General features: G+C 33.2%; 2 protein-coding genes across 13 annotated transcripts in view; one reads left to right on the forward strand and one right to left on the reverse strand.

The window, feature by feature from the left end:
• Positions 1–4490, forward strand: part of LOC113391582 (mitogen-activated protein kinase-binding protein 1) — a 124807-nt gene extending 120317 nt beyond the window's left edge. For 6 of the 12 annotated variants that reach the window (XM_064219976.1, XM_064219982.1, XM_064219983.1 and 3 more), the window contains 5 exons: positions 1014–1115; positions 1341–1448; positions 1976–2095; positions 2702–2833; positions 3446–4490. In XM_064219976.1, the coding sequence (XP_064076046.1) occupies positions 1014–1115; positions 1341–1448; positions 1976–2095; positions 2702–2833; positions 3446–3591 (608 nt within the window). In that variant the 3' untranslated portion in view covers positions 3592–4490. The remainder of the gene's footprint in view (positions 1–1013; positions 1116–1340; positions 1449–1975; positions 2096–2701; positions 2834–3445) is intronic. The other 6 variants (XM_026627583.2, XM_064219978.1, XM_026627584.2 and 3 more) reach the window with 6 other exon arrangements.
• The window catches only part of LOC113391592 (scavenger receptor class B member 1-like), a 352256-nt gene that overhangs the window by 217891 nt on the left and 120637 nt on the right, over positions 1–13728 (reverse strand). The window lies entirely within an intron of this gene.

A 13728-nucleotide genomic window follows, 5' to 3' on the forward strand; every position in this document is an offset into this window, starting at 1 on the left:
TTTTGGTCAAAATTACTGTTATGTCAATCCGTTGATTGATTAATTATAAGAACTTCTTTCTATAAATTTGGATACAAAAAAACCGATGCAAAATAAAAACATTATACACATGACATTAAGTCAGCGTGTCTCGTAAAGATGACTCGCCTGAATAATGGATACTTACATGACTGTTGAAAAACCCCTAAAGGATTACATGACCCTTTGGGTGTTTTGGTCAAGGTTTATGTTGGTTAACATCCGTAGGGCCTAAGAAACTAGCTTTTTAGTTCATAACCAATGAACTCAGTTGCCGACGCTACCAGTAAGGAAATGTAGGAATTATGAGGTAAACTTCAAATCCTGTACTAGGGTTGCTATTTAGAAAGTGCCGTCTTATGACTCATCCATTTCAAATGTCCCCACACTGACTATGCCAATCGATACAGCCATTTGCCAAAGCCTAGACAGTTTAATATAATCTGCACATCCATTCATTAATAAATATTTTTTATTTAAATAGATGCAATTATCAAAATAACTTAAACAGTTCTAATATTTAGATGGCTTGCCATAACTTGTATTAATTTACACGGTGTGTGACTGATACCCGATTACTGGATTTTATAAGCTTTCCTTTCAAAAGCAGAGGAGGGCTATATGTAGCAGTCGGACAGGCTGTTAAATTTTTACGTGATCCAATAAAACAATGTATTTTCAATTGATTGAAAGTTTTCGACGATTAAGTTAGATATATTAAAACTGCTGACTGACTTCATATGTCAGACTCAAAAAATTAAAATAAAATTTGTATATATGATATTGAAGATGCATTGATCGAAAAAAAAAAAAACTTCTATATCGCTTTGTAAATTATTAGGGGATTTTTTTGTCTATGCTGGTAACATTTAACCAACCGGTTCGACTCGGCTGGGATCTATTTATTCGCGTGTAGAGTGCGACGGCATCAGTGACACCCGAACTAACCGCACGCGTAGCGCACGCGTCAGTAGTCCGTAACACGCACAGAATAGAGGCTGTTTCAGCTCGCTCCGAGTCCAGCTCCGAGGCCGAGGACACGCAGCGCCCGCGGGCCGCCTCCGTCGACCGCGCGCCGCGCCGCATCGGTGAGTTCGGTAAATACCCCCCCTCCCCTCCCCGATACGTTACGGGTCAGAATTCTGCATTCGTAAGAGTCACGGTACTCTCTCGTTAGACATTTCTACATCATAGAAATTTACCTTTATAACTATGGTGGTACCACCGCCCCACTGTCACGATTACTGACACCTGAGGATGTAAGGTAGCTGTAAATCGAGGTAAATAAAATAGGGTCAGTGGTAATGCTGAGTTGTGGTCAGGTCGCAGCGGCAGCGAGCGCGACATATCGGCGAAGGCGCGCGAGGTGACGGCCCGACTCACCGCCAACACGAGGCCGCGGCCGAAGGACTCGCCGGGGGATCCCAACTGTATGTACAACTGTATGCTTCTATATATTTCCCTGTGTATCCTCTTATCGAGGCCCCAAGCTACCACTACATTAATTTCTGTTACGGTTTAGTCGTGATAATGTTCAAAACTGTTTGTAGAGTTGACGTTTTAGAAAGTAGATTCTACCGAGAAGAACCGGCAAGAAGCTGAAAAATCCGACATGTTTTGAAGCGTCAATAACGCAATGATCTATCCTGACCCCTAAAGCTATTCTCGTCCCCACTCCTAACACAATTGATAAGCTTAAAAGGAGGGGAAAATAGAAATATTAGTAATTCCTTAATTAATTTGGGGTTTTGCTACTATAATTTTTTTTTTTAAACTCTTTGGTTTCCCTTTTCCAACAATTCTTATATATTTATATTATTCTTCCGAATGTCAGATTACTAATGATAAAAGAGGAAAATCGGTGTGTAACTCCTACTACTCCATTAACAACAACGAACGTTTGTTAAATAATACGATGTTTTTGTTACATTGGTTACCATGAACGTGTTTTTCCCAGCAGTATCGTCGTCCCAGCTGTGCTCAGCGCTGACGGAACAGCTGACGCGGACGGCCAGTAAAGTGGTACAGCTGTACAGATCGCTGCAGCGGGAGCCGGACTGCGCCGCTGATATAAGCGGTGAGGCATGATAATATGTGATGGGTGACTACCGCTCATAAACATTGGTTCGCTAAGGATTATTAACCATACCTTACTTTGCCGAGGCGCCACTAACCTTGGGAATTAAGAGGTTTGGTCTCTTCCGCCTTTTGTTACAGTGGCATCCTTCATTCCTGACAAGAATTAGAATATGTGTTCCTTTTTGGAAGCAGTATATGTGGTGGTATCTACCCAGAAAGATAAAGCTACTAAAGTGAAAAGTCGTTAGGATATTGATGTCCATGTGCCGCTGCTGGGCAGGAATGCTATCGTGATACATGACTGATACAGTAAGTCATAGGACTCACTGTATCAGGTCATGTATCACTTGACATATCATAATGTCCATTTCCAGGACTAGCTTAAAACTGCAAATCTAAGAAACATGGCAGATTTTGTGTTGTCAATATGAAAAAAGTTGGGGTAAGGTGTCCTGGTGTTGGGCTAAGACCTCGTCTCCTAATTAGGAGAAGATTTGGGGTTAATTCTACCACGCTGCTCTCATGTGATTTGGTAGATAGATACCAATATGGATGGAATAAGAATTATGATATAACATTAACTTACAATATTAATAAATTCTAGGTCTAGAAGCAGCGATCCTCGAGACACAAAAAGTCCTTCGAAGTGCAGTAACTGTGCAGAACGGTTCAGAAGGCGACTGCGCACTCGCCGTCGACTCTGCTCGACAGAGACTCGACCATCTCGTGGCCAAAGGTACGAAATGTTTTATGTAATTTCACCTAATCAAACTCTCGATATCATATAAATATATTTTCAGTTGCATATCTATAATAAAAAATCTCCGACGCATAATATGAATAACTAGTCGTCGACCGCGATTTCGCTCGCGTTTTAGGGGTTGGTTATCAAGTATTTGGCATAAAAAGTATCCTATGTCCTACCTTGGAGTTCAAGCTTGCTTCATATAAAATTTCATCAAATTCGGTTCAGTGATTTGGTGAAATAGCTACAGACAGAGTTACTGTCGCATTTATAATATTAGTATATAGATAAGCTCGTAGCGGCCGTAATGTTGGTATTGAACGATGCGTTGATGATGGTGGATGACGTCATGAAGCCGCTGAAGCCGGGTTCGAGCCTCGTGTCGAGCCAGTAAAAAGTTGACGGGTATTGGTGTCGAGATACCCATAAAATCGTTAATTCTGCCAACGGTTTGACGTCTCACTTGTAATAGAAATGTGCATCACATTTATTAGCAGAGCATTATTGGCGAATACTTAATATTGATATGTGTTTAGTATGCCTCGAAATAAAACATTTATTTTAAAAGATCTTTTTCGTATGTAACGTTAATTTTTGTTTCAGAATCGACAGCAGCCGGAAACCCGGCGATGTCTCTCATCGAGCAGTATTCGGATATTTTGCTCAACATGATGCAGAGTAAAATGGTCAACCAGTTCTCGCAGAGCCCTCAGAGTCTACCCCCCACTCCACGGGATCAAGACAGCTAGTGCACGTGATTCGTGTGACCGCTTGTGTTAGTTTTGTGAAAACCGTGCATATTCGAATGTGATATACTAAGCGGTTAATACTATTATATGTGTTTTGAAACGAAACTGTTAACCAACATTCTGATTTTGACGGTTAATAATCATGGACGATACGAGGTATGTGTGTTTTTTTAAATCGTTAATGACATTCCATCTCGAGAACTTGGTGTTTTTAATTGACGTTTAAGTGGAGTGTTGCCAGTTTCGATAATAACGTTAAACAGTCTCGTAACTAATTCGTTTTTTTTTAATCTGTTATAATGTGATGTTATTGGAATTTAAATTGTAAGTGAAAAATTATGGCTTTGATTAATATTTCTTTTTTTATATAACTTTGTTTTGAGGGAGAATTATTTGATTTTTTTTTATATTCGTGGTATATTACAAGAGTCAAATTTTAAAAAGATATTCATTGCTGTTTATCGCGTAATGATGCGAAATTAATACTTGCTAATTAATATTGTAATCAATAAATTCAGTATTACTGCAAATAATACATAACAAATTGTATTTATTAATAATTGTGGACATATAACTTGTGATGGTTACTCACGCATGAAACCGACCTCAATTATTGAACGAGTCGAGTAGCATTTATTTTCTTGTTTAGAAGTGCATTCCAATATAATGATGTGTGTATGGGATGTTACGAAAATTATAAATTTTGATGTTAAAAACAGTGAGCTTACATAAGAACGCGACTATTTTGTTTATAAAAACTTTTAAGACTCAACTTTATAATCCTGTGTTGTTTGAAGTTTTCTTTATCGTAACTGTGTGTCTATCTGTTTATTAAAACGAAAAAAAAAAAGAAATTCATGAGAAAATATTCTTTCTTACACAAATTGGCAGAGATAGAGTATTATATGGGTTACCTGTTAAAAACAAAACGGTCGTTTTTAAATCATATGTAACAAAACTGAGCGTCTGTGTGTAGTCAATTCGGTGTATTTTTTTTATCAATTTTACGTAACCTTTGTAATGACGCCGGTTTGACCTTGAGAATTTATATTTTCAATATTGAATCTTATTTTTTGAAGCTCGAGGTTTTATTTGGCTTGGTAAATATGTGTTAAATATTACTATGAAAAGAAGATATTAATGGCGAATTTACAGAATTTGGAAGCTGAAATTAAACATTATTATACATAAATATTTCAATAGGCTCATGATACATATTATGTATGTGTGTATTCTACCTCTTACGACGTAACTTAAGAACTACGAGTGATATTGTCAAGTTGTATAAGGATCCTCAGTGTCCATAGTGATATGATTTTTTTTCTTAATGTATAATGTTTCGTGGCTAACAAATGTGTCACAAAAGTTCGTGAAATACAGGATGTTTCGCAATGTTACATTTGTTAGTTAAACATTCTAATAAACGATGTATATACTGTTTAATTTCAGTTTGAATTCCGAACGTAATAGGACATGAGAATAACGTCCACAAGTCAAATGTAATTTTAGTATTAAGATCCCGTTGCGTCACAATTCCCATTACTATTATAAAACTTACACGTAAAATATCTCTCGGGTAGTGCCTCTCTTTCCACTTAATACAAAAAGTTTGTCAAATTTACAAACGTCAGTCTGACAGATGTCAATTTGACACTAGTCAAAATAAATACGTTTTTAATTACGTTTCGGAAAAATACACCTTTGGATTTCTCGCCGTGGTTCGCCGGTTTGGCATTTAAAATATCGGCTTAAATTCCTTTAAATTTTATTTAACAACTATCGATTTAGTATATTTTTTTTATTTTGACAGTGAATTTGACAGATACAAGAAAGAGACAGCATGAGAGATTTTATTACGGAGTTTTAATATGTCATAATCGTATTTAAGAGAAAATTACATCTTCAATCGAATCACAAGAGCTTATTTTAAATAAATAGAATTTTCGCATGTCCGTCCGTCTGTAAAAGATGTGACGAGGTTGTACGAGACGTTTTGGTTGAATTAATTTTGCATTGCGCGGAACCAATAATGATATTTTAGTTTCTATTTAGCTCAGTTAAATCATTATTAATTAATTTAGTGGCAACACTCTAGAAAATGAATATATTCTCTATGAGTCGTTGTAATTTTTTAATCTAACAATCAGCTTTCATTTTAAGCCATTTGGTAGCTGAAACGGCCAGCTTCTTATTGTGTTTAAATAAATAAATAAATATCCTTCTGTCATAGTTATTTGTTTTACATTTTAATTAGAGAGGGTTCTGTTCCTGCGTTAAGCAAAATTAATTTAACCTCCTCGGTTACCTGACTTGATCGTAGGCGGTACTTTGGGAACTGTCAATTGTAAGATTAAAATAGTGTTAAGCTGTGAACACATGTTGGTGACAAAAATAGAAATGTTTAAACGTTGTTGTAACAGCAATCAGTTGCAAACACAGATGTTTGTTTTGTTTTTTAAATAGTTTCAGTGAATGCGAGCCTTTATATTTAAAATTATATTACCTGTAGCCTATTCCAACCAGAGGGGGAGGATCAGTAATGACAGATAAACAACTTGGACCTTGAAATGACGTGATATTATTGGTCGAGCTTTGGTACTGTATTATAAGTGAAGATATATCACACAAGAACTGTCTGCAGTGCATAATGTAGAAGATTTATCAGTAAATCACATGGTATGTGTAAAACTATGTTTTGTTTATCTCTGTTCCTTCTTCGGATGGAATAGGCTGTAAGTAAAATTAAATAAATATTGTAATAAATAGGATTTAAGTTTCCAATTGATGTTCTAATTTAAACTCTATTGTTATATAAAATAGTTCTGAGTTTTGTGTATATGTTAATAAAATATTGACAGTTCTCATTGTCGAGTTTCTTGTAATAAATTTTAGGAGAAGTCTGTGGATAAGTTAGTGTTGTAGATATATATTTTTTTTATTATTATTTAATGTTCAAAATTGTAATGCCATTTACGAAAAAGACTAATGTTAAAATATAAATAATATGTACATGATATTACACAATAATTATTGATGGACTTTTTTGTTTTTTTTTTTTGTATATATATATAATATGCACTAACCTTTATTGCTTGTATATTGTATATTAATGTTAAGTTTAGATGTATTATTAATTTCTAATAATGTATATTATTGATGATATGTATTTGTTTTTTTTTAAATATTTTTACTACTAACAAGGCAATGGTGTGATTTTATTTGGAATTGATGATATTCTTCAAGGATTTGCTTATGATGTATATTTTAATATATTATGTAAACATCTATTTGTTAAGAATAATGTCGTATTATGTATATGTAGTGAAATTAATTTCGCTTAAATACTTATTTAAATAATTTGAAACGTATTTAAGGGCGACGTTTAATTTATAAAATTATATGACATCTGTGTAATTAAGCAATATCTGGCGATATTACAGACAGAGGCAAAGAGGCAGTGCGCTGGTGTTGACGTAGCTTTACAAATACGTTGCTTTTGTTGAATATTTTTACCGAGCGATCGGTTTGTAGCACTATTTATGAAGACAGCGACCACATAGGTGACACCGACCAAATAATTTCTTTTTTTGTTATTTTGCGTCCTGGCACTGGTGTAGTCGCAGCCTTGGAAAATCTACGATGTATTCGATTTGCTTAGTTGCGATTGTTAAACAATTTCACCAAACGCAACCTTGACGTAAAAGAAATGTAATGCTACGGCCACAACTGCATGACGGTGAATGCATTCGGCTTGTACTTGGTTAATCGCACAGATGTGACGCTAGTTTAAACAAATAATCCAATTAAACTATTATTATTTGATTAATAAACAAGAATTGATGAGGAATTTGAAGATAATGAATGGAATTCACATGAATAGTATTTATATAATTATTTATTGCACATTGCTTTGTATATAAGCTTATATATTTACACTAACTTAACACTTGGTTAAATACAATAAAGATTATTATCGCTTAACAAATATAAAACATATAACCCCTGCTTAAATAATGTACTATTCAAATAAGGGCAGATATATTATATATTTTTAATATCGATCTTACGTGTTAAATGGTATATACCAGTATGGGCGATAGTTCGAAAACTCATAGAATATTTTCTTTCATAACACATAAATAGAGCATGCTAGCATGCTCTTTTAGAAAAGACATAGCTCCATACAGCCATTCCTTTCAAGATATTTAATTAATTTGAAGAAATGATTTACCCTATCAGTTCAGAACTCTAAATTTGACATTAACGTAAAATTTTAAGGATTCATTTAAGTTATGTAGTAATGGATAAATGCTAAAATCTTCTCGATTTTTCTGATGAATCCTTGGATACCTGTTTCACATTTCGTTGACAAATTATTTTATAAAATTTTGACATCTGGATTATTTGGAATAAAAAAAATTGTAAAATTAAACGAGTTCTTGAGTGATAATAATTTATATTGTATATTTAAATCAAATGTATTTACTTAAACTAATAAAATAATCGTTCAAAGTTTAGAGCCTGCTTATATTTATGTCATCCGCCATTTTGTTGCTGCAATGGCGGGAAACAATTTGACTATTTTGTTGTCATTTCAAAGTAACGTTGAAATTGTATTTTTTTTTATAAAATTATGTAACTATTTATTAGGTCAACATAACATTTTTTTATAACTTTATTTTTATTTATTTATTCAAATAGTAATAATATATCAAAACGATATTGTTTGGTTACGATTTTGAAATGACATCTATGTAACACTGTTTCAATATAGATAATTAAATGAATTTAATTAAAAATCACTTTATTAAAATAGGATTCTACAAGAATTTTAAACTAATTTTGGAAGATAAATAAAAATGAATGACTACTTTTTATTATTTTTACGCTGTAATTGTCGTAAAAAACGTTAAATACCGTATTCGTAAATCGTAAGAGTTGATTGAAATGAAATTCGTTTTGTCGCAGGCTGGGCGACTGTCAGTCTATCATTTCAATAAATATACGCAGTACCAATCTTATATGCTATCAGGGCCGCATTTAACATATGGCTTTTTGGGCTTCAGCCCAGGGCCCCGTGAATTCAAGGGGGCCCCAGCTTAGTCAAGTCAAAGTCAAAAATAAACGATAATGCGTTAAAATCCATAACTTTATTAAATTAAACAGATCGTTTGGTTTGCAGCCTTGCGAGTCCTGCATTTAATTCAAGTCTACGTTCAGATATGTCTTAGGTGGGCCCCTAAGTAGTGTTTGCCCAGGGCCCCCCTAAAATTACGGTCCGGCCCTGTATGTTATAGAAATATATTATGTAAATTACTCGTTTGTACTCAAATGTTAATCGTGCACACATCGGTCATAGTTGATCTTAGAACTTCTTTGGAAGTTTCTGAACAATTAATAATACAATATATATTTATGAAGTTATCAATGAGTGTGCTAATAATATCCGATCCGACGTGTATTATAATATTTTTTATGTCTCTAATAATTAATAAATCGTAGTATAACTTCCAGTATATGCGTCGTGGCCCAAAGTTTTATTGGGTTCCATATGAGGACTAACTTCAAAGCTTAGGTCATTCATAAATATAGATGGTGTCGCACTACAAAATAGGCTATTTGACAATGCGAAAAATAAAGTGTCAATTATTGTAATCAGTATGTATTATGAGTTTAAAAATGGTTATTTATTAACGAAAGTTGAAATTAAATTATTCAAAAATCTATAAATAAAAATGCATTTTTTTAAACGTTTGCCACGTGACACAAAACGCTCCTGATTGGTCGGGCTTATGATGACGTCACTTGCTTGTTAACCTCGTTTGCCTACTGTATGTGGATTATATGTGTCAAAGTAGCGTATTCCCGCGCTATTTAAATATGGAATATTTAATTTGATATTTTTCAGCAAATATGTACTAGAATAAAAAAAACAACTTAAACTGGGTTCCTTAACCTCTACTAAATAATATAAAATGGATTTTAAAAACTAGTCAAATAGCCTATTGTTATGTGCGTATATATGTATGTATGTATGGATGTATGTAAGCGTGTGTGACGGCTACGTTTGACTCTCCATAATGTCATACTACTTTCCTAGTGTGCGTGTACTCAGTGAACTGGCTTTAGTTTTCGCTCTTGTCTATGCAAACATAAATAATGAAAGCTCCTGATATTTATTCTATTCGAAGAATAAAGAAAATATTCTCAACGTTTATATTGAATCAGTGTTAAAATGGATTTTTGTAACAAATATTTAATGGCATTAGTTGTAGGTGATGTAGTTTTCTAATTACTCCGTTTATTTAACCTACCAAGAGGAGCTCGTTTCGCCATTACGGCGTGTACAGATAAGTATAAGATGAACATTTTTGATAAAAATTAAAACATCGAGGAAAATAAATATGTTGTTTTATTATTACACTGTTTTCCATGGGAAAGTGAGGGGGGGAGGTTGTCGGGTATAAGTTGACCTTGATCTTTTACATTTACTTATGAGCTAAATACAAAAGCTTATTAATATCGTTGAGTGAAAATAAATACACGTGCGTCTCGGGACTACCGACAGAAGTGATAACTTAAACTGTCCGAAATATAGCTAGTGCTGTGGGTTAGAGTGAGAGGATTAGCTTGCCTACCGCTGTTGTATGCGTAAGAGAAAGGGAAGCCTGACAGATGGCCGCCGTAACGCGTTACGTAACGTAGTGGTTTACCCTCCCATTAGAATTTATGACTTCAACAGTCAATTTACAATGTTATAACAGTATGTCACCAATTATAGTTTAATTAGCTTTTTTAATTAACAGCCTAGTCGTTTTATTAAAAGGCTTCGTTCATCCAACGGCTTGAATACCATTTAGTCAATTCATCTTCCTTTTATAAAATGCAGTATTTGTTTAGACTCTCCTGAAATTATGCTTTTTATATTTATTATGTTAAGTTAGAACATAATTTATAAAATTATTGTAATATACTGCACATATAACCTAGTCCAATGGAAGTAGGAAAAAAGATAAACAAACCTTAGATTTACGTATTTCATACGATTGCTAATAATTCAGCTATATTGTGCACTACCTAGAGTTCTTTGATTAATAAGTCTTTATTTATAATACAAAACTACTTTAATTTTACTTCTATAATTCCGATAACAGTTCCGTGGACGTGCAAAACGGCAAATTGCAAATCCATAATGAATATCACTGATTAATCAAGCTCTCGACCAATTATATCGCGTCAATTTGCTGTCAAAAGTTGTTTATTTGGCTTTTCTCCTGTTATGGTTGGAATAGAGTTTATATATAAGAAATTGCGACTTAAGTGAAACTGCTTAGTAAAAAGACTAGGCTGTTATCTGTTTTTGAAAGGCTAATTAAGGTATTCGTCTGTAACGTAGGTTTATATAGATGTATATATTTTTTTACGTATTCTTAACTTCAGCTTTCTTCTCGAGTAGAATGCCATTCCGATACGATAACCGCGTTAGGATACCAGTTCTAAGTAGAAAATCAATGACTGGACGTCTCGCTTCTCGCTGCCTCAGAGGAGCTGATGGAACTTCTGAAGAAGAATAAGAAATATACATGTTATAAATCAAAATATAAGAGATATATTTAAATGTAACGGCAATTCAGAATTCTGAGGCTGAGAATTTTGATCGTAAATCCTTGGGCTATTGTCGTACCCACATGCTTTACTGGGTGCTGCTATGATTGTTTTCGAAAAGAACTAAGAAATAAAAGTAAGGTGTTCTTTTATATTATATTTAAAAATAAAAGTAGGCAAATTAAAGTTAAAATCAAAAAGTAATATCAATGCGTTTACTTGCACGCGTCTTATACTAAATTATAATTCACTCGTAAAGTGTTATAGCATTAGTTCAAAACAATCGGAAACTCACACTAAAATATGCATTAAGTATGTACTTAGAAAGTCGAATAGCTTAATAAATTATCCTTTATTGCGATAATCAAATCGCCTAAATGGATTAAATATTTCTGTTTTTATTATAATTTTCAAATTATAGCTATTTATACCTATATTTATTATTATATAACGTAAGAAGGTATTAAAGAAACAATGTAACTCACTTATTTCTTTTAATGGTTTTGTTGATGTTTGAGGACCGAATTCGTACAAAATTTGGAGATCGGCGTGGTTGCCGAAACGAAATCCAAATCCTACGCGGTGATCGTTACCTGAATAAAAATAAAATACTTTCTTTTTTTAATTTCTAGTCTTTGCGTCTCGTATATTTATGTACGAAACCAGTCTCACTCATATAACAACAGAGAAAATTGTAATCGTTTAATCTTGGAAATGTGCGTGCCAATTATGACGTCACAACATTATACAAAAAATATATTGCGATTGCTACATGCAGACCGATATGGATCTTTTTGCCCCACTCAAAAAGTGAAACGCATTCATAACTGAAAAAAACAAATTACTAATACATACTTAGTTTAAGTATTTAATAATAATACAAATGTAAACGTACATACGTTATATAAACGTATTTACATAATAAATGTAAATACGTTAGTCGATTTAGGAGCGGTCCGCAACTAAAGACTTAAGGGGTGTTTGTCATTTATTAAATATGGGAGACTTGGTGATGGTTTTATCAAATGGAAGTATTTTATTCTAATTAATTTTAATTAATTAATTAAATATATTTGAAACGTCTATAATTATCTCGAGTACTCTCAAGTATTTTGTCGACTTAACTAATAAACGAAACATTATTTCGAATGTACGAAAAAATAATTAACTATTTTTACGAAAATATGGTTCCCGGACCGCGCCTGATTTGCGTTAACTTGAAAATGGTTGGCTATAAAAATATATTTATTGGCTCCAGCATGGAGGTGTACCTTTAAAAATCCTCGGAGCAAAACCAAAGTACGTGGTGAACCCCATCGCTACATCTTCAGGCACAATGAAGAAAAAGCAGCTAGTTTGGGAGCCTGTAATGTGAAAGAGACCTAATATATTTTTAATAGATTTTTTTAATATTTAGTTTCCACTTACAAAGCACTTTAGCTCAACTTAATTGCTAAACCCTATTCCAAACAAGATAAACAAACCATAGACCATAGACTAACATATTCCATCCGATTGGCTAATAGCTCTGCTATATTTTGCACTGCAAAGAGTTCTTGTTTAATTTTTTTTTCACAAGAGGACAAACGCCAAATAAACATTTGACATCCAATTGACGCGACATAATTGGTCGAGAGCTTGAATTATCTATGATATTCCTTATGAATTCGCGAATAATTAATTGCATTTTTAACGTCAACGAAAGTGTTATGGGATGTTACTTTGGAAGTAAAATAGTTGATAGAAGAAGTTTAGTGGCATGGTATTATATTATCAATAAATATATGTTAATTTACTGTTTGTAATTAACAATATAGCTTAGCTATTACCAAATAGCATGGAACACATGTTTATTTTCATTTTCTTCTATTGGAATAGGCTCTTAAATAAAATATATATAGTTAAATACAAGTAACTATGATTTCTGTACACATATGTGTCTACGTTTCGTAAAAGAAGTTAATTTGTTCCGCAATAAATATAATTATATACGTATACCTATGAAATAGGTACCCAGCTGAAAAATAGTTAAATTAATTTGGAAACTAATGAGAGGTATCCACTTCCTAGTTGTCCTAGGGCCTTTAGACTTCTAAGTCCGGTCCTGTGCGTAAAATATGACACCATTCCACTTAACTATTAATATTCACTTTAATCTTACTTCTAAAATTCCAATAGCAATATCTTTAACTTTCAAACGGCGTTTTTTGCGAATCCATAATGCATAGATTATTCAGGATCTAGACCAATGAAACCCGTCAATTAAATGCCAAATCTTGTTTATTTTACTTTATTCGTCTTGTGGTTGAAATAGGCTGCAAGATATTACGTTAAGTGATTTTCTTTCTTATATAATACTATGTCTTCAAGTATAAACACAACATCATATTCATAGTCAGCCAACCATACCATTAATCTTGGCTATGGACATTTTTTGTTCTGTGACTGTGAGATTATGTGAAATAAGATATGGATGGAAATAATGTTACTTTTGAGATGACGTCAGATAGAGAAGTAATAAAATTGGAATAA

The sequence above is a fragment of the Vanessa tameamea genome, chromosome 30, assembly GCF_037043105.1.
Source record: "Vanessa tameamea isolate UH-Manoa-2023 chromosome 30, ilVanTame1 primary haplotype, whole genome shotgun sequence".
Classification (NCBI taxonomy): Eukaryota; Metazoa; Arthropoda; class Insecta; order Lepidoptera; family Nymphalidae; genus Vanessa; species Vanessa tameamea.